This window comes from Chrysemys picta, chromosome 11 (genome assembly GCF_011386835.1).
Source record: "Chrysemys picta bellii isolate R12L10 chromosome 11, ASM1138683v2, whole genome shotgun sequence".
Taxonomy (NCBI): domain Eukaryota; kingdom Metazoa; phylum Chordata; order Testudines; family Emydidae; genus Chrysemys; species Chrysemys picta.
Genome location: NC_088801.1, coordinates 28,857,493 through 28,878,836, shown reverse-complemented (window position 1 = coordinate 28,878,836; position 21,344 = coordinate 28,857,493). Strand labels below are relative to the sequence as shown.

The following is a 21,344-nucleotide window of genomic DNA, read 5'->3' as shown; positions in this document are numbered from 1 at the left end:
CTTAGTGAAGAGAGTTTAATGTCTTTAGCTCTCCCCTTAGAGAGAGACTAAATGTTCATAAAATTACCAGGCATAATCTCCCTTAACAGGATTATAAATCTTTACAACAGGCAAATCCAATCAGAGTGCAAATTCACTATGAGTAAAAATATCCTGTTTTCCCTGTAAAGATTTTTTAGAGTTTAAATCTACATTAATGACAAATGTTTATCTGAGATAATATAAACATATATTATTGAAACAGTACTAATTTCAGGCTTCAAAGACACTCGGCTTTGGCCTTCTCTTACCATCAGAATAAAGGCTGAGATAATTTCATAATCAATGCTTTTATTAGTGCATCTATAGTACTGTCAACCTAAATACTAGTGCACAGCTAAGGAGAGAGGACAGAACTAGCATGGAATCTAAGTTAAAACTTGACCCTGCAAACATGGCTATGAAGAAGTTTAGTCATATGTTCTAGTATTTCAGAATAGTGCCTTTATGTTCTATACTCTCCCTCATTGAAAAATTGGCCCTCCACACTTTAGTTAATCTATTGGTAAATTCCATAGGGCAGGATTGTGATCTGTCCTTACAACACCATACAAGGGAGTAAGAAGGTGCAAGGCACTGCGTTAATCCTCTGCATGGGTTATCTACATGGAGGGGCAGTGTGGGAAGGAGAGCAACTATTGTGATAATGCTATTCCACTGTTGTATAGATGGGCAAGCAGGGGGTGGGGAGATTGGCAGGGTCTTGGCTCTGACCCTCTCCTGCAATCCACTAGTCAGCAGATTCGAGCCAGTGTGGAGGCTACCGGTATAGACCAATAGCAGATTACTTCCCTCCAGTAAAAAAAGGGAAGGCAGAGAGCAAATAATGGCAATTAATTCTCTGATCTGCTCTGATGGTGCAGCTAAGCCCTGCCCCTTACTGAAGGCAGGTTCTAAAGTTACATTCTAGCCCTTAACATTTAAGATGCTGATGTGATGAAGCACTTAAGCTTGAGCTTAACTTTAAGCAGTCCCATTAAAGTAATGAAGTCTTATGTGCTTTGCTGGATAAGAATATCTGAGCACAAAAAAAAATTGAATAACTATTAATTAGGGACTGGTGTTCAAATATGGAAATTGAATAGTGGTTTTATCCTCAGAATTAAGAACAATTACAAAATGAATGACACTTAAGTAGAATATGCATTTTGAAACTAATCTTTTCTATTACATTGTATACAAATATATATAGACGCACATACAAATAGCTTTAATAGACAGCTGAGTCAATAATTTAGTAATTCACAACAATTAATTTATTCAGCAAGTTTTCTTTATACAATGGATTGTTTGTGAAGATTGAATATCAGATACTCAAGTACAATGTTTAAAATTTGTAGTTTGCTCCTTGTCTTTGATCAGGTATGTCACAGGTTTCTCTTCCCTGAATGGATAAGCAATGCAACCACTTCCAGCACAAATACCCATGGTGTGTGAATTTAAAATTCAGTTTCCATGAATGCTTGTGAATGTGACATTGCAGTTGGCTTTGTGAAAATGTGGATGTCAATTTGATTGCTCAAATGAGCATAGCTTAACAGAATTCATTCAGTAATATGGGTGAATATTCAGGCAAATTACCCATCCAGCTCTATTCAACTACATATACACATACACCCTTGTGCACACCAAGGGACCTCTTCCATTGTTATTTTAGCACCAGCACAATTTCCCTGGTGTTTAATAACAATGGGAGCACTAGTGTGCACTAGCCACCCCTTTCTAACTGTTCCAGTGGTAAACAAAGCTGGCTACTGGTCTATACTAGCACTCCCACCATTGCTAGTGCCAGTGGAGCTACACTGCTAAAAGATTTCCTTGAAATCCTCCATGTTACTTTATATACCTATACATATATTTTGTATGACATATACAGCTGATACCACAGAGTATTTGCCTTTGCATAATTATTTCCTCTTCTGCCAGAGCTTACTATCATAACTCCTAATAAGATAGCATAGTTCAGTGAAGAGCAACCAAATGATATTGAACCTCTGCATTTACCTCCATTTCATAGGTGTATTTTTCTCCCCATGCTCTCTACACTGCAAGCTCAGATAATTAACTGTCTGGCATTTTGGTATAGTTAAGCCTTCCTAGGTCTCAAAGCTGCTTAACTGCCCTCAACCTTGCTATATTTCTGCCACAAATATCATCATTGACCCTCTGAGCTATAATGAGGAACAATAATGAAACTGAACAGATGGTAATGATTTTTGGCTATGGCCCCCTACCTGACTGGGGCATTTCACTGTACGATATTGTAATACTGTAGGTGACTATCATCAAGCAGGAGAAAAAAACAAAAATTCCTGTAATTTGCATACACTTCACATTATATTTTAGAGAGTGCTTACCAATTCAAAAATATTAGCTTTAAATGACAATTATATTAGTGGCTAGTTAAAGACCTCTATTTCTGTGTAAAATCACTGCATTGAAACCTAAAATCACTATGTTTGCTGGGTTTTGTTTACATATTTGAAACTGACCAGATTCATCAGGAGATCACCAAGATTCACAAATGTTTTGCACAAACCTGCATGTAGCAAGGCATGAACAAATGTGGGCCAACTTATGAGCCCTATATTGCAAACACACATATAGGAGATTATTTTACTGAAATGAGTAGTCCCATTGGTTTCACATAAGTAGAATTACTCATCTGTGCATGAGATTGCAATATTAAGCCCTGATGTTTTCCAGCAAAATCATGTGAAAATTTTCATTTTTGCAGATTCATTGTGAAAGCAAGTGACTCTTGGCAGTTTCAACTGAGTTTTACTTTGAGATTTGTGGGGCTTTTGAAATTTGATGGCAGGATCGTGGGTGCAAATGCACAGAGATCAAAACTGTAAGCAATGTTCACCTCAATCCTTACAAACTGAAACTACTGAATAGCGTACAGTCCTCCTATAAAATTTACATACACATCAATAAAGGGGTTACCTAAATAAAACATGACAGCCAAAACTATTATCAACTATGTAAATTGAACTTGTTACATAAACAAATAGCTGTGCCACTGTCATTGTAAAAACAACTAAAATAGCGATAATAGAAAGAATAAAGTCTTATTGATCCTCATTGAAATTCAGCTGCTGCCCACTATATGATTATCAGTGCATTTTGCATGTTAGGTGTTGATTGTTTAAGAGTAAAGGTAGTATATTCTGATTTATTTTTCTGGTCTTATTTGGTTTGGTCTTTTCTGGTCTTATTTGGCTTTTTTGGTTTGTTCGTTTTTTGCCAACCCACTGAGACAGACCAGGGAAGAAGAACTGGCTCCTTGATGCTGGGTAAAAGGAGCAACACAGCATAAAAGCACCCTAAAAGCCCCATATCCTGATGAGGGATGATTCAGTCAGTGCAGGGCCTGTGGAATACTGCCTCCCAATGATCACCTTGCAAGCTAGGGCATAGGGACAAAGAGGCATGCTGGTGGGGAGGCTGCAGAGATTCTAAGCAGCACTGTGGTCCATAGGGGAGCTGCCAAAAATTAGATAAGGCTTCCAGGGCTGTCCAAGTTATGTTGGGCATCTCCTCAAGCCCTGGAGCAGCCTAGGACTGGGAGAGAGGAAAGGGGGCTTAAAGCTGCTCTACGCCCCCCCTGATCCTGGTTGTGAAATCTGTGCTGTACCTTTCAGAAGAGCAGCACAGAGTATTACCCGTTATATTTAACTTTGGCTCCAAGAATTCTAAGTGGCAATTGATGAGTTACATATTTTTACACTGACAAGATGGGTGAAATTGTATCTTTTACTGAAACAACTTCTCTTGGAGAAAGAGACAAGCTTTCAAGCTCCACACAGAGCTCTGAAGAAGAACTCTGTGTCAGCTTGAAGCTCTTTCACAAACAGAAGTTGGCCCCAGAAAAGATATTACTACATCCAATGTGTCTTTCTAACATCCTGGGACCAACATGGCTACAACAACACTGCATACAACATATTTTACAGTTGCAAATTATATGAATCACATTTAGCAACATGAGGGACTGCATGAGGGAATGTGGACATGTCATCATTTCCTGTGGTACTAGGAATTATGAATGAGACAAAGCTCCCAAGTCATTAGTTCAACTTTAGCCCAGTTTAGCATGACCAACAGTCCTTTCCATTTTATGGCCGTACCACTCTATGCCATATGATTTGGTGGTCTCAATCCAATTATTAGTGAGAAGGTTTCCACAACCCAAAAAACAGTTTCACCAACTGGCATCCTTGTTGACTGCCTCAACACACAGCCAAAAATGCAAACTATACCCCACCTTAAGGTATGTAAAATAAATAAGGACATTATCTATATGTAATCTGGAATAAGGATTCTATTTATATAGGTTCCTATTAGTATCAGACATCATTCAGTTGTTGGGATGGAGAATGAGAAAAGGATAAACAAGGTATGCGCTCTACTTTCTGTATATGTTCTTTTATTTTTATTCATAGTAGTTGGCATAATAATAAAATGCTTAGGAAGAAAACAAAAATGTCAAAATAAAGAGTGACTCAATAAATTTTAGCATCTAGTGAACTGAGCTTTTAAGAAGGAAGATGAATATGGTGATATCCAGTAAAGATGGACTGGCGTGGACAGCTTTAACGTGCACAGCACAAAAACAGCTGGTATTTTTGACATTGTAGGTATGAAGACACAAGCTGCGTTTAAACTGTTCTCAGCACAGACAGTATTCTCTTGCCTGAAGCATGATAATATGTTGGCACACTGACAGGAGGAGGAATCAACTTTCTCAAAGACACAGTGAGGTCTGCAGAGCACAAATAGTATGCAAGGCTATTTAAAGGAAAATATTAAGGAAATAGTTCTGCTTAGCAAGAGTATGTGATTTGGTTAACCCTCTCTCTCTCTCTCTCATTCTTTGGGCAGTGGTGGGATACAACAACCTGACAAAAGTGCATGGTTCAAAATTCCCTGGGGTGTTTGTTACTCCATTTTAATTAATCACAGATAGATGTTGGATTGATGCCTGTAATTAGTTACATAAAGCTCTGATTTGTAGTTCTTCCATTTTGTCATCTAGAGCTAAAAAAGAATAGTGGTTTGGAAGTTACTATAACCTCCCCTCAAACGTGCTCCCATTGTCTTTTGATTTCACAATTCCTCCTAGTGTCCACTATATCCTTTCAGCCAATGGCTGCTAGTTTTATAACCACCATGTTGGTTGCAGTCTTCAGTGGAGTGAAATCAATTGCTGTCAGAGAAAATGTTGGAAAACAAAGGTATAGACATCCCTTGGTGTAATGCATGCAATGTGGCTGTAGTTTGAAGCCTGATGGCTGGAGCAAGCTACAGAGGGCCATACATGATCACACCTCCCACTTGTAGGGCAGAAGATCTACGTACTAGTGGGTCCTCCAGCCACACCCCTTCCATTCTTTGTGCACAACCATTAAGGGAGCTCAGTTGGAGAAGGGTTCTATGGCTGGCAGGGACTTTTCTCCTCTTATGTACCCGTGGCATCCAGTCACCCTCTCTCCCATTACGTAGCTTAACCCCACTGGTTCTGCAGCCTAAGGAATCTCTGTACTCACGGAAGAGGGGACTGTGTATATCTCTATGTGTATGTATAAAAATAAAGCATTTTGAAAAGGTCTGATAATCTATTGTGGCTCTACTGGGCCTAAGGTTATTCCAGTGAAAGTCAATGGGAGTTTTGCCATTTACTTAAATGGGAGCAGGATAAAAACTTTGGGGTTAAGTAGGAGCTTAATTAAGACATATATTGACTGACAGTCCTTACATCTTATTCTATTTCAGATAAACAAAGCACCCTTCTAAAGGAAGTGTCCTGCAGTAACTTCCACAGGCTGCCTGGGCCCAGACAATATTTGGGTTCAAACACTGAAGAATGATCAATCACAGTCCAGGTTTGATTTCTGCAAGAGACCAAATGATGGAAAAACCTTCAAAGGTGTGAAGATTCCAATTGGTTCTAGGGAGAATCCCCAAGTGCAATGTTTGTCTAATCTACTTTGGCTCTGGAAATCAATCTGCTGTTGGGGATTTCCTCTCCCTCTCTCCCCCACCTCCCCTCTCCCTCTCTCCCCCTCCCTCCCTTTTTCCTCCTCACTCTGTAATTTTAGTCACAGATTGCCTCTTGGTGTTGTGGTGCTTTTGTTACAGACTAAAATAATTACATCTGTGGAAAAAACAAGATAACAACCAAGCCTGAGAAAAATCCAGCTAATTCTTCCTGAACTTTAGAAAAGGTTCTGATTCAATTCTCTGTTTGAATTTTGGTAGAACGTTGCTTGGTTGGTTCTTATTATCCAAAAATGTTTCTTTGTCCCAGTGCAAACCTCTCTCCCCAGCTGAAAGAGAAATGGAGAATTTTTTGGAATCATGAACAAAGTAACACAGCTTAGTAGATAGCGTAGAGGACAGCAGGTTGAGTGAGTGGATTCTATTCCAGGTTGGCTGTGTGGTTTTAGGTAGGTCACTTACCACCTGAAAACTGGGGGTAGTAGTCACCTTTGTAAAAGTGCTAAGAGTTCTTTGGGTGAAATACATAACGTTAAGTGCAAAATCATTATTGGAGGAGATAATATACTATGGTTACCTTATAAAAACCTACCTAGGTAGACTTCCTGACTCTATGGTGAGGAGGAAATAGGAAAGGGAACAAGGATACTGGAGCAGTGTTTTCAAAACAAAGGAGAAAAATATGGGATCAAAATCATAGGGACACCTTTGTGAAGAATAGTGACAGCAGTGACTGTACATAGGATCAGGGTGTTTTAAATTTGCTGTAACTGAATTCTGAATCTTTGTTTGCTACACTAAGCATCATTAATTAATATAAAATAAAAGCTTATGAATTCCCACAGCTACTGTTCATTGCAGGTGATTTGTTTTTTAAAGCTATCTGACGGAGCTTCTTTTTCAGTTATAGTTTACACTAAAAGTTCTCTTTACAACTGTATTGGATGACAATTATCCGTGGGCTTTTACAATAGTCATTGAATTAATTAACCATTTGCAATAAATTCTAGAAACTCCAGCAAAGGCAGATATTTCTGTTGCTTCACCTCCCCAATCATCTTATAAAATTAAATTTCATAAAACAGTTTCCTGTAATTCTAGGGCAAACAAAGCAAGTAAGTCTAGCGCTTATTTCCATCGACTGAAGAAAAAGAACCAGATAAATTCTATAGGTTAGAGTTTACAGTAAATTTCGTGTTCAACTTATCAGGATTTATATACACAAAATACAAGATGACTGAGCTCTGCTAAGACTTATCTTCATGAGCAAGTTGGGTGACTTATGAGTGAATTATCCAGATCTTTCTTACTAAAGGTGGTAAAGATCTTTACGAAGCAACTCATATTTTATACTAGAGTGTATGCATGTTGCTACTGAATATAAAAAGGGAAAGGTAGGTGATGACCAATATTAACTTATTATAGATAATAGATACTCTAGGTAACATTCTTCTTTCAATTATGTGTGTACAACCCCCTTAACTTTCAGTGTGCCAAAGAGCAGAACTTGGATGCAATGATTCTTATACACACATTCAAGAAAACATAAAAGTCAGTGGTGTTATAAACACCTATTTAATCAGTTGGACAGAAAAACAGATATAGATACACACTCACAGTACTTAACCCAGATGCTTATAGAATGGAAAAATCAACCAGAAGAAATGGTTTGTTGCTAAGATTTGCAGTATGAGGGTCCTTTTTTTGTTGGGTTTTTTTTTGGATCCCCAGTGGCTTCTGAAGTACTAGTGGTTGCCAAAAACACTTTCGGCTTGGCTAGAATATTGAATCATTTACTTTTGGATTCAGACCTTGTTACTATTATCCATGTCTTTGACACCTCCAGGTTGATTTATTGCAGTGAGCGCCATATGAGGCTATGTTTTAAAAGCTATTTGGAAATTGCAAATAGCATCAAACACAACAGATCACTAATTAAATGTTATTTCCTATAGGAAGCCTACTGTACCTGTGCTCAGGACATGCACTAACTGCCAGCTGATTTCCAGTTTCATATGCTGTTTTGACTTATGAAAAAAAGAATGGGGTGAGGGTCCTGGCTACTTGAGACAGCCTTTCCCCCACATGGGATGTCACAGCAGCCATGCTCACCTGTGGTGTCTGAGCTAACATTTGCTTAGTTTAAATAGGAGTAACTGGTGGTAGGTGTTCTTGATAAGGGCGCTTGCCTCTGAAACTCACTTCTCCTGGTACACTGATCAGGTGGCCATCAAAACAAGCTGCAAGACTCACTTGTCATCCCAGTTTTTCCCCCAAGGCACAGGAAGGAGGGGAATGAGGTGGATAATTGGGGAATGTTTTGTTTTGAAGCTGGGGAGGATTTTAGGCAGGTTAATATTATTTTAATATAATTTTAACGTATTACAAATTCAATTGTTTGTGAATTTTTATACATGTCTAGGAGTTAATAATTTGTTTTTAAATCAAAATAAACCCACACACTATAATTTATGTAGTATCATAATGTGATACATTACTTTGCTCACTAATTATCTCCAACAGGCCTACTTTTAACATTTCAAGCAACCTCAGCTAAAAACAGAAAGCACCTGCCAAATAAGTGTCTTATTCTGTTTCTTCCCGACCTCTTCAGGATTTTTATTTTAATAAAAGGAGTTTTTTAAATTAAAATCCATTGACTAATTTTGGCTCAGGACCAATCTATAAATTGGTAAGTATTCTCACACTTCTTATCAAACTGTCTGTACTGGGCTATCTTGATTATCACTTCAAAAGTTTTTTTCTCTTACTTAATTGGCCTCTCAGAGTTGGTAAGACAACTCCCACCTTTTCATGCTCTCTGTATGTGTATATATATCTCCTCAATATATGTTCCATTCTATGCATCCGAAGAAGTGGGCTGTAGCCCACGAAAGCTTATGCTCTAATAAATTTGTTAGCCTCTAAGGTGCCACAAGTACTCCTGTTCTTTTTGCGGATACAGACTAACACGGCTGCTACTCTGAAACCGATTTTATAGGGACAGTCCCAATTTTGCGGTCTTTTTCTTATGTAGGCTCCTATTACTCCCCACCCCCTGTCTGATTTTTCACATTTGCTGTCTGGAGGTTGACACACAAAGCACCACACAGGGATGTGAGGGAACAAAGAGCCAGGACAGGAGGAGCATGGAGGACGGAGCCACCAGGTGAGGAGAAAGAGAGGCTGAGCCAGTGGGGTAGTGGTAAGAATTAACTCTTGGGATTTTACACAAACATCTCAGCATTCGTGAAACAGCTATTGAGGGGCTTTGCAGATGATAGCAGTAAAATTTGACCCGGGGGAAGATAGTTTCCTTACTTGTGGTGTATTTCCCTCACCATTCTAATTTTGCTCTTTGGGACAATATTTGCTCGTGGCCAGTCCATCAATAGCTGTGTGTGTGTGTGTGTGTGTGTGTGTGTGTGTACACTATATACTGTACAGTATGTATACATTTCTAGAACATTTCTGTGGAATACCTTTTAACTACACACAGGTCATTTACAAGTCCACATTATGGGCCAGAATCTCCAGCTGAGTTATAGCCCTTCTGCACCATTTAGGTGCTACAAAAGGAGCTGTAATCCAGCTGCAAACACCCAGAAGAAAATTCACCAGACAGAGGCATGTCTGCACTGCAGTCAGGCCCTGAACCTCTGATCTCCACACCCCCTTCCTGGGAAGGAGGTACCGGTACATTATGGATGGGGATGGCACCTGGTTAAGCTTTGCTCTGCCCCGTACTTCTCTACTGCTGTAGGATCCATAAAGGAACCATCATTGGCATGTGCTACTGCTGCCAAGAAGCATCTTGACTTTGATTCTTGGAGCTACTTCCAGCCCCAAAGGTCAGAGCCAGAATCAGCTCTCTGACAGCCATCCCCGAGTCCATGCCACACCCAGCAGCGCTGGAAAGCATTGAGCCCTAAATGTGAAGCATGGCTAACATTTACAGTGGTAATTATTTTAAAAGTCAACATTTATCACCTATGGTACCCGTGGTACTGTTTCCTTACACTAGAAATAGGCAATAATTGTGGTATCCCCAATACCATGTTGTGGTAATTATCAAAAATTGCTGGCAGTTTAAATAGGGCGATTATATACTGCCCAGCATCCAATTCCCCAAAGCAATTTCCAAACAGAATTTGGCACATGCTTTCTAGTCAAAGACTTAAAAGCCATATCCTGGCCCCCTTAAATAGAGGCAACCAGCATGGAGGAGTCGCCAGAGCAGCAATAGCCGGCCCTACCCCTCCTCTCCTGGCCCTGGCATAACGGTCTACTCACAGGTGTGGTCAATGCACCGGCTATTCTGAAGAATAGACCCTTGGAGGTTGGCTGCAGCAAGGTGCAATTTGGACTCAGATTGAGGGGACAGAAAGGTGTCAGAAAGCCACCTTTGACCCTCCCCCTCTCAGCTGTGCGAAAGCATTTAGTCCTTATGTTCTACATACCAAGATTCTGTAGTTTTTCCTAATAAATAAGTGGAAGAAAAGATGGTTCCTGATAACTTCATTGTCAAGCAGAAATATATTAGAAAACCTAAACCCACAAAAACCCAAGACTCTGAAGAACATAGAATTATAGATTTCTGCCCTTTCAGACGTACATAATTATGAAAATTTCTTTTATTATCCATTGTCTTGTCTGGAAACCTTTCTTTTGGCTGCATTGTGAACTATTTCAACCTGAGCTGGCTCTCTCTTTATCTGCCTGTTACACACTGTCATGCGACATGAAGTCGGGAAAATTCCCAATCCAGCATTATGCCTCGAACATGTTTGAAATCATTGTTTCAGCTTTTCAATACCTTCATATTCAATACCTTCACTGTCATGAGGACCATTATAGCTATTAGAGTTGAGCAAATAATCCATAGCAAATAATTTCCTCAATGAATGTCACTTTTTTTTTCTGTTCACAAATTTTCTACAAGCTGATAGCAAGTTTCTCAAATGTGTTAAAGTGAGTCACCAAATACTTTTTACAACTAATTCTTAGTCTGTAGATCAATCATGAACAATTCATTGACAGTAGTCAATACTGGAATATGAGAGATGTTTGTTAGATTTGATAGGACATGTACTGTAAGTATCAATTCTGTTCCCTGACTAGAAGAGCATGAATTTTAAAATCAAGTTTCTAGGGAAAATATTTTAATTTTACAAGTTCAGAAGTTATTCTCCACAAGTGCTTTCTAATAATAGCTTACAGTTCATTGTTTTCATGAACATGCTAGCCAATAAACTTCTTCACTAGAATATTTGAAGAAAATTAATACAAAGTGGACAAACAGTCAAACAAATTCATTTTTTATTTTATTGAATACTCATAGAAGAGCTTTAAGGCATTTGCTCAATTCTGATAACTATATTGCAGTGCTGTGAATAGGTGAGAAAATGGTCTTCTATTGTTTTAATCTAAAAGCTGTACCACACCTTTATGCTTTTTGGATATGTATGCATTTTAATTTCAGTAAAGTATTAATAATTAAAAATGATTACCCACAAATAAAACACTGCAATGCTCACAATTATGCAATTTAGTTAAAGATAATACAATGGCATCCTTTGCCCAGTCTCCTTACCTTACAGCCAAGGTTCTGTCTCCTTTCCTTCTGTCCATCTCTCTCTGAGGAACAGGATACCAGCGAAAATTAAGCTTCCAGTTAAACCCTCCATATGTCATGTCTGACCCAGCCATGTATTCAAATGTATCGTCACTGATCACATCAATGATTGGACAGACAACAGTTTTTCTATAAGAAAAAATATTTATTGAAATAAAATTGAAAATTTCAATTTTAATGCATATTAATATGCTAGAGATCCCATTCTGTTGTGGCTTCTCTGCATACAAATCAAGACCCACGCTAGAGATTTTATTTGGAAACAAGAGTATGCAAAATTAATTCTCTAGTTGCCAGATTTTTTTTTTTGCAAACCCTTTTTTCCCCCCATTTCTGTTTACATAGGCTTGCACTTCTTGAGTTTCACTCCAAGTTTAGCTTCCCAATTTCAAATCACAGCCCAGCTTTAAGCTACTAGATTTCAGGACTAGCTCATGGTAACCAACTAGGGGGTCCCCACAGTTTCCATCCAAACGCATTAAGTTGGTGCAGGTTAGGTCAAAAATTCTCTCAAACCTCAGCAAATATGTCATTAATTTGAAATAAAACCTGAAACCTTAATGAAACATTTCATTATCATTTCATCACTTACTCTGTACAAGTATTTTTCTGGGGCTTTTGTACATATTTCCATTGCTCAATATTCTATAATAGAGTGATTTAATTGACTTTCAAGTTGATGTCCATGTTAACAAAATATCAGCTTAGAAGGCCAAACATGGTACAGACTATATAATGTCCATACACAGCATACTCTGTGTATTTGCTTGAAACTATGCAGAGTAACAACTTGTTTCTCAGTGTCCTCTGTATCAGTATGGGCTCTAGCTAAAGAGAAACCCCACAACTGAGCCAGACAGATTTTGAAATACACCTAAATTTTGCTACTGTTGTGCCAAGCGGACCTCTGTACCACATAGCTTTAACTTTTCTGCAACGGGTGCCATATGTTATTTTATCCCCAGCGAGATAGTTTTTCTCTTTGCTATGCTTGATGTTTTATCAGTTCATAATTTTTAACATTGTTTATAACATATGGGTCAAAACATAAACTGTAAAAATCCCCTATACATTAGTGAAACATTAGAATAAGATGCAATTAGAGCACCACAATTTAAAAGATTGTGCATTTCCCTAACACTCCAATAACAGCTGCACAAATTATTGTAAACAATTAGTAAAGCATATTATATTAAACGGCATCCATAAGGGTGCAACAGTCAGCTTTCTTTCATGCCTCTTGTGCATTTGTGGTCTTCTCTCACACACAAAAAAGATTATCTTTAAATTGGTTTGGTTCAGACACAGGTGATTTCATTATCTCCTAGCACTTGCGGTCACTGAGATGATGATGCACGGGGGAAGGCCATCAAATGAGAAGCAGCAAGCTTAGATGCACTATACAGTGAGTTATGCAGCCTTGACACACACCCCCAGTAAACACCAGATCAGACTGCTGATTCCTATCCCAATGCACAGATACCCCCCTCCTTCAAGCAAGCAGGGACACAGGGCCGGCTCCAGGAACCAGATCAGCAAGCAGGTGCTTAGGGCGGCCAAGGGGAAGGGGCGGCACGTCGGGCTCTTCGGCGGCGGGTCCCTCGGTCCCTCTCGGAGGGAAGGGCCTGCCGCAGAATTGCCGCCGAAGAAGAAAGCAGCGTGGTGGAGCTGCCGCTGCCGATCACAATCACAGCCTTTTTTTTTTTTTTCCCCGCCACTTGGGGTGGCAAAAACCCTGGAGCTGGCCCTGCAGGGACATTGCTGCATTTCTTACCCCAAGAGTAAAACTGAACTGATATTATAAAGTTTCTCCAGTTGCTCCCTACATATATGAACCATTCCCGCCCATCTCCTTTCCCTATACTCTCTCCTCTGTAGCGACACGCTCCACATAAACCCCATATCCCTTCTCTACACAAATAGGGGTGAAAAAAACTCTTTAGTTGTTGCTGCAGCATTCAATTGATGCAGTGAAGCTGCTTTCCTTCAATGCATAGCCCTGTCCCCTTACTCTAACACATCTGCCCTCCTCCCCACAGTCACCCATCCTCCTCCAAACACAGGAGACACTCCACCCATCTTTAACCCCAGCAGCTGCTGTAGTAACTGGTTGCTGTTGCCCCTCTGCTCTCTGGATCACTCAAGGAACATTTTGTGGAGATCTCTTGCAGTCCATCTGCTTCACAAATAGAGGCAAAGAGTCTTTTTTGGCCTTGAACACAACAGAGTTTGTAGATAGGTAGGCAGGCAAGCAGGTATTCTCACTCTCACAGACACAGACACAGAGTTGCTTCCTCAACATGAAACACAAGTGTATGGAATTTGCTTTTTAGAGTAATAGCAAAAAGTGATGATAGCAAGGCTTTCGGGCTCTGATTTCTGTTTTTGACTGGGGATTCACTTATGCACATAAACTGAGCAGGTACACATTGCACCATCCACTTGGAAGACAGGATAAGCATAAATTCCAATTGCTTGTGAGCTCACAAGAAGACAACAGATGGGGAGAGTGGAGGAATGCATCGCATACACAAGCACTCGTGAACCAAACAAAGGTGGCAGGTGAGTTTGCCAACCAAAGATTGGATAGGTGCCACAGAAATAAAAGGCTTCATTTATTAACTATTATTACCAGCTCCAGTAACAGAGACCCTGTAGGAATAAAGATACAATAACTATTAAAGCATCTTAACCTGATAAAAATATTTATTGAGAAATTAAATGTAAGAGAAAAAGTACTGACCCATTTATTTAAACTAAAAAATGTTTTCAGGTTGATGACTTGTTTTCAGTGTGTTCAGGCCAAAGAAGATTCATTTTATAGCCAAGACATAATCACACTGAAAATAAAGGGTTATAATGGAAGCTCTGACAGACCCTTAGCTAGAGCAGTGTAGTAGGCATTGTCATCAGGCAGAAGAACATATATCCATCCTTACCTGTCTTCCTTTATTCTTGCCAGCAGGGGCTCAAGCCAGCCTAAAGTGCATTCACAGTGTGCATCCAGGAAAGTTATGACCTTGCCCGTAGAAGCCGCTGCTCCTCTGAGCCGAGCACGGATCAGTCCTGACCGTTGTTCCATCCTAATAATTTTTACTGGCACTTCCAAATTTTTCACATAATTTTCTAATGAGGCTTTCAGAAAATCTGCCAAATGCAATTTAAAAACATAAGAAAAACTTTTGTTCAAACTAGATTCAGCAGTCAGTGAGGATTCAAAATAGAACAGTAATGCATCATACTGGTCACTCAGAGTAATTCTTGGACAATATTCTCATGAATAAATATTGAAAGACCAAAGGTCCTGAAAGCACAATACAGGAAATACAGACATGTTAGTCAATTTTCTGAAGAATGAGAGATAAGTTTCCAGGTCATGGAGGCTTACATTAGGACACTGCTCACATTCTAGGATTGCAATATAGTTCTGGTTAAATGGGTCCCATGAGAAGACCATGCAAATAAAAGATTTCAAATGGAAAAGATTATGATTAATTTCCTACTTATAGCACTGGTCAGTCAAAGCTGAGTGTAAATTCAATCCAGAAATGTGTACTTTGATTAAATATATGTTTTTGCTATTTTGTTGTAGAGCAGGGGTCGGCAGCCTCTGGCACGTGGCTCGCCAGGGTAAACACCCTGGCGGGCCGGGCCAGTTTGTTTACCTGCCGCATCGGCAGGTTCAGCCGATCGTGGCTCCCACTGGCCGTGGTTCACCGCCCCAGGCCAATGGGGGCTGCAGGAAGCAGCGCGGGCGAAGGATGTGCTGGCCGTGGCTTCCCGCCAGGGTGCTTACCCTGGCGAGCCACGCGTGCGTTGCCGACCCTTGTTGTAGAGTCTAAGTTTAGTTTTCAAATAAATCCACTTTTAATAACTTCTTCAGCAGTTTGGGAGCTTCCATAACATACCATTTCCCTATGTATGAGGGTCATGTTAAGTACTTTGACACCTTGCTTCTCTTTGATGTCTGATTTGGAAGGGAGCAACAAAAAAGTCCAGCTAGGGGGAAAAACCCAGAGCAGTGGAAGCAAGATAGAAGCCAGTGCAACATATTTCTCCCTCCCCAAAACCCCTTAGTAACAGCTGCACATTGTGAGTGTGAGGAAGAGAGCGCACGGTTCCCCTCTACCCTCTATCCTTTGAAACAGGGATATGTAGTTGGGTAGCCATGTATATGCTAATGCTACTTAGGGCAGCACTAAACATCAGCTCTGTAACTGCAATCCCTCCATGGGGCACACCTCACAGAGTAGAGGATGCCAGTAAGGGAGCCATACTGCATGGAGGGAAGTTTTCAGTCACAAAAACGGCTTTTGACCACTTTAATATTTTGGAAGGAAAAACAAATGCTAAAAATGTGGAACTGGGGAAAGCCAAAAAAATTCAGTTGCTTCGCATGTCAAAATAATTGCACAGCCCTGTGCCTGATATAATGTGACAGCTATATAATGCTGAATATGATATGATGCTGTAGCTAATCAGTGGATTAAAAAAAGACAGTACCTTTCATACTGTGCAATAAGCTTCAAATTCCCCTACATTTATTTTTACACCGCTGAAGATATAGGACAGTAACACACCTGCCTATTGTAAAACCTTCATGAGGAGGACAGAAGGCTCAGGAAAATCTTTGAGGTGCATCTTGCAGTATTTGCTGAAGGTTTCCCTCGGGGGATAGGTTTTGGAACCCATAGAGAAATCAGGCAACACAGCTTCCAAATCCTGCAGTCCTCATGGTGCAGTGCTGGGCAAACATTTTGACATCCAAAGCAAATACACTGACATTTTTTGGCTTTTTTAACAGTTCCATTATTTTGGCATTTTTTTATTTCTAAAACATTAACATTGTCAAAAGCAGTTTTTGTTACTGAAAACTGCTTTTTCTACCCTCAAATAGTTTTTTAAACCAGTAATTGAGGCTATGTGAAACTCAGGCACAAAATAAATTAAAAACAAAAACCAAAAAGTAATCTGAGGAAACTGTTCGAGCTTCTGACATTCAAGCAAGTTTAAACCTCACGGGTGAGTCATTTCCTTGTTAGGAGAGAAATGAGCGACAGAGACATGGGACACTATATTCTTCATGATATTTTTTATTGGGAATATTGGCACAGCTCTCACAAATCTCTCTGTAAACATTCAATTTCAGTCAGAATATTTGTCAATTACTGCTACAGGAACATCCATTTCTTAGCACCTTCCCAAATATATTAAAATCCTTTATGACCAACATGGTCACTGAAAAACACCATTATTACTGAGCTACTTAACCCAGGAAACAATCAAAACTGCGCCTCTCTGGAGTTGGGGGTCAAATTCATTACTGGTAAAATTCTATTGATTTACAATCCGTTCTGCAGGGTTCTCAAATGTGACACTAACAAAATATGTAAATTTTAAATCTATCCATAAGAAATTATAACTATCCATAAAAAAATGAGAGCAAGGGTCATACCTCTTTCACTGGCATCATCCACCAAGATAACCTCAGAAAGCAGATAGTGTGGGGATCGGTTTATAACACTGTAAACAGTTCGAAGCAAAGTACTCCAGGCTTCATTATGAAATACTATAACTACACTTGTATTTGGGAGTTCATCAGGGTAGACTTTTGTCTTGCATCTGCCAAAGAGAAAAAAGATAAGATAATCTTTTTATAAATTCATTCTCCAGTGCTATGTAACAAGATGACAGGTTATCAAGTTCTGGAAATTGAGCTTCAAGATTGCTGGAAAGCTCACCGTTCAGTAGGATATGAATCTCTCTAGACTCTCCCCCCCTCCATCCATGCTCCCCTCAAAAAACAAAACAAAACAAATCACACAGATTCTCAGGCATAGGGTCTTGAATACTGTATTCTGGCTAGGAAAAACTATCAGCAAAAAGACTAAAGCTGCAAATAAAATTTTGTACCAGATTTCCCAAATCATAGAATCATATGAAGAATTAGCATTTGCATCCAAGAAATAATGCAGTGCACACACACACACACACACACACACACACACACACGCGATGACCCGACCCATCAAGTCCTACAGCTTGGATAAAATGGGACCCAGCACTGAGCAACACTGGAAGTGTCTTAAAACTGAAACCTAAAAATGAATATTTTTCAAAAAACTCCAGTTTGCCCATTATACAGAAGGATGGAACTAAAACCTTTTATCCCCGTCCTCTAAAATTTGGGGGTGGGGAAGTCACATAATGGAACCCTAAATACCAGCCACTCCTGGTTTCAGTAAAGAAAATTCACCGGAGGCGTTTTGCAAATCCCAAATCAAAATACAGTCTCCTCAACCCATCTCTAATATGTGCACTTCACATGCACGGGCAGATATTATAATACCAACAGTACTTGTCGTCAAAGGCAAGACACTTCATTCTAATATTTTCAGCATTGCTACTTAACAAAATATTTTAGATATATTGATAAATGTTAGCTAAACGTAAAGTCATTTTATGGCTCTATTTTCATCTTTGTGATCCCGATTTCAAGAAAGCACTTAAACACATGCTTACCTGCAAGTTCAGTGCTTACCTACAGTAACCACCCATCCCTAATTGGGCGGGATAGTCCCAAAATGTACATTTCAAGTCCCAGGCTGAATGACTCTGGGACAGCATTTGTTCTGGATTCCCTGCGGTGCCTATCCATGCCTGCCTGAAGCTCAGGGGCAGTGCCAGCCCCTTCTTGGTGGTGGTGGGGGAGGGGCTGAGGTGGGCCTTTGGTCCCCCCTTGCCACAAGACCCTGCCCCCTGCTGCTCCTCTTCCCCCCAAGGCTCTGCCCCTGGACACAGATACTATGGTCCCACACCCAGGATAGGTGGAGAGTTCAGGGATCCCCGCATCAGCCCGGGCTCCCTGGGTGGCTCTTACAACTGTCTGGCTTCGGACTTGGTCGGGGGCGGGGCTCCTGCATGTGGCCCATATTTTGCATTTTGAAAAGCTGGTCACCCTATGCTTACGTGTCCCGAGGCCTATACGTGGTAATGATTGTTTACTATAGATAAGCTAAGAACATGTTTATACATTCTTCTTTAAACATTTTCTTTGAAATGTTTTAAATCTGAAAATGTATGTTAACTAATGTTACAGACAGAGAAACTCTTTTGTAGTCTACTGGCCTTTTCTGACTTGGTGTGCTATAATTCTCACACAAGAGCAATGTATCTCTGTTGTCCATAATATTTTAATACTAGGGTTACCATATTTAAAAAATAAAAAAATAGGACACTCCATGGGGCCCCAGCCCCGCCCCTTTCCCACCCCGCCCCCACCCCAACTCCACCCTTCCCCGCCCCAACTCCGCCCATTCCCCGCCCATTCCCCAAAGTCCCCGCCCTAACTCCCCCTCCTCCCTCCCAGCCTCGCGAAAAGGGCTGCCCAAGCGCTACCTGCTTCACGGTTTGCCGGGCAGCCTCCAGACCCTGCGCCCCCGGCCGGCGCTTCCCCAGCATAACTGGAGCCCGGGAGGGGAAGTGCCCAGCCGGGGGCGCAGGGTCTGGAGGCTGCCCGGCAAACCCGTGAAGCCGGTAGCGCTCGGGCTTCGGGCAGCCCCCTTGCCTCCGGACCCTGCGCCCCCGGCCGGGCACTTTCCCTCCCGGGCTCCAGCTGCTCTGCTCCTCCCCTGACTCTTCGGCTCTGTTTAAGAGCCAAGCTGCCCGAGCCAGCGCTACCGGCTTCGGGCAGCCTCCTTGCCTCCAGACCCTGCCCCGCCAGAGCAGAGCAGCTGGAGCCGGGGAGGAGAAGTGCCCGGCCGGCGGCTGGGGTCCGGAGGCAAGGGGGCTGCCCGAAGCCGGTAGCACTGGCTCGGGCAGCTTGGCTCTTAAACAGAGCCGAAGTCTGAGTCAGGGGAGGAGCAGAGCAGCCGCGGGAGAGGAAGTGCCCGTCCGGTATTTTTCCCAGACATGTTCGACTTTTTGGCAATTCCCCCCGGACGGGGGTTTGATTGCCGAAAAGCCGGACATGTCCGGGAAAAAACAGACGTATGGTAACCCTATTAATACTCACCATGCTGCAGAAAATCAGTACAACTAAAACTATATCTTGTGCTATCTCCCTAGTATTTACACTAGGTTAGTCAGTCACGTTACTTTTTGATTTAGGAGTCAGAAGAATGACAGAATTAGGGCACTGAAGAAACATTATATCATCCATGTACTTTCCCCCACACTTATCATAACAAAACTCTCTGTAAAACTTTCTATTGCTTCTCTGACATGAAAACTTATATAAAACAGAGTCACAATGACAACCTTCAAAATTTAAGGGTGACATTTCCAGGTATGAAATATAGAAAAAAAAATCTATTAGTCCACTGGTTTCCGTATTAGAGTCACAAGTCCATAGTGTGCTCTAGAAACCAGAGCAAAGAACCTCTCTTGATTGCTTGTCTCATCCATGTGGTACATCTTGTCCATTATTGCAGGAGAGTAAAACCAGGAGCTTTGTGATAAGTAAGCAGCTCTTCTGCCAGGTGAGCTTCAAAAGGAATCTCCTCCCAGCTGAGCCAGCAGGAATCATGCTAAATTTGTATGAACTGGAAACTGTTCTTTGCAGATCTTATAGCTATGTATAATTTGGAAGCAATCATTGAGGAAGTTAGTCAAACAACATGGCCTTAGAGCAGCAAGCTATTCATTTGCTTAATGAGCTTTAAAATCCAAGGAGAAAGGTGGTACATATTAGTCCTTGTTTTCCTAAATACTGTGGGGGCCTAATTAACTATACATTTGGGCATCAATGATGATTTAAATTTACAGGGTTCATGAAAAAATGGCTTTATATATTATCATCTGTGCGGATGGTGGTAATTTAGTTAGAGTAACCCAAAGAAATGTGAGCAAAATAGGGCAGTATCTCAGAAAGGAACATTGTTTCCTTTGCAAAAGTTAGTAAATGTTTTCTTAAAAATATATGATGTTCAATTGTCCCCTGAAGATATATTGTGGACAAACCTGATAACTAAAATCAGTCAATGAAGTATGAAATGGAAGGATTTCAATGCAAAGCACAACATAACTTTAACAACCAATGCCCTCATAATGTAATGTCATGGTTGAAGGGGTTATTTCGGTACGGTTTATTTCCTTTACCTTTTTCTGATATTGTTATACAAGTTTTAGTATTTCAGTAATGATTGGTATTTGATTTTAAACAAAAACAGACTAGATTAAAACTACTTGAAGCGAACTATTAAAATGAGATTGTATAGGCTATCAAATATTTTCATCATGGTATTATAATGGCAAAAGCAATAAGAAACACATATCCGTGTTTTTATAAATTGCCTTCCTGGAGGTGGATATTTATTTGAAGGATTTTTCTCTTCCATGTTTTTAGCACTTTATTTTACAGTATATATCCCATCCACTAAACATTCAGCTTGTATAATTATACAGTATTAGCCAGAATCATAAAGAACTCCTTTATTATTAATTACTATTCTAAAAGACATGTTCTAGCTCAACTAGAAATTACTGAGTGAGGTCCTCTGGCCTGCATTATAGCCAAAATGTTTTTAAAAGGATATATGTTGTAAAATGTTAAAGCTAACTAAACATTTCAAATTTGTTTCCCAAGCACAAGCAAATACCATAAAAGTGTATTACCCTCAACATGGGTACATAAACCTGCATTTAAATTTAATTTTGTGTTTATTTT

General features: G+C 40.3%; 1 protein-coding gene across 5 annotated transcripts in view; it reads right to left on the bottom strand.

Annotated features, from left to right (window-relative positions):
• The window catches only part of GALNT13 (polypeptide N-acetylgalactosaminyltransferase 13), a 325,828-nt gene that overhangs the window by 139,545 nt on the left and 164,939 nt on the right, over nt 1–21,344 (bottom strand). For all 5 annotated transcript variants that reach the window (XM_065561738.1, XM_065561742.1, XM_065561740.1 and 2 more), the window contains exons 4-6: nt 17,133–17,299; nt 14,617–14,824; nt 11,636–11,806 (exon numbers count right to left, since the gene is read on the bottom strand). In XM_065561738.1, the coding sequence (XP_065417810.1) occupies nt 11,636–11,806; nt 14,617–14,824; nt 17,133–17,299 (546 nt within the window). The remainder of the gene's footprint in view (nt 1–11,635; nt 11,807–14,616; nt 14,825–17,132; nt 17,300–21,344) is intronic.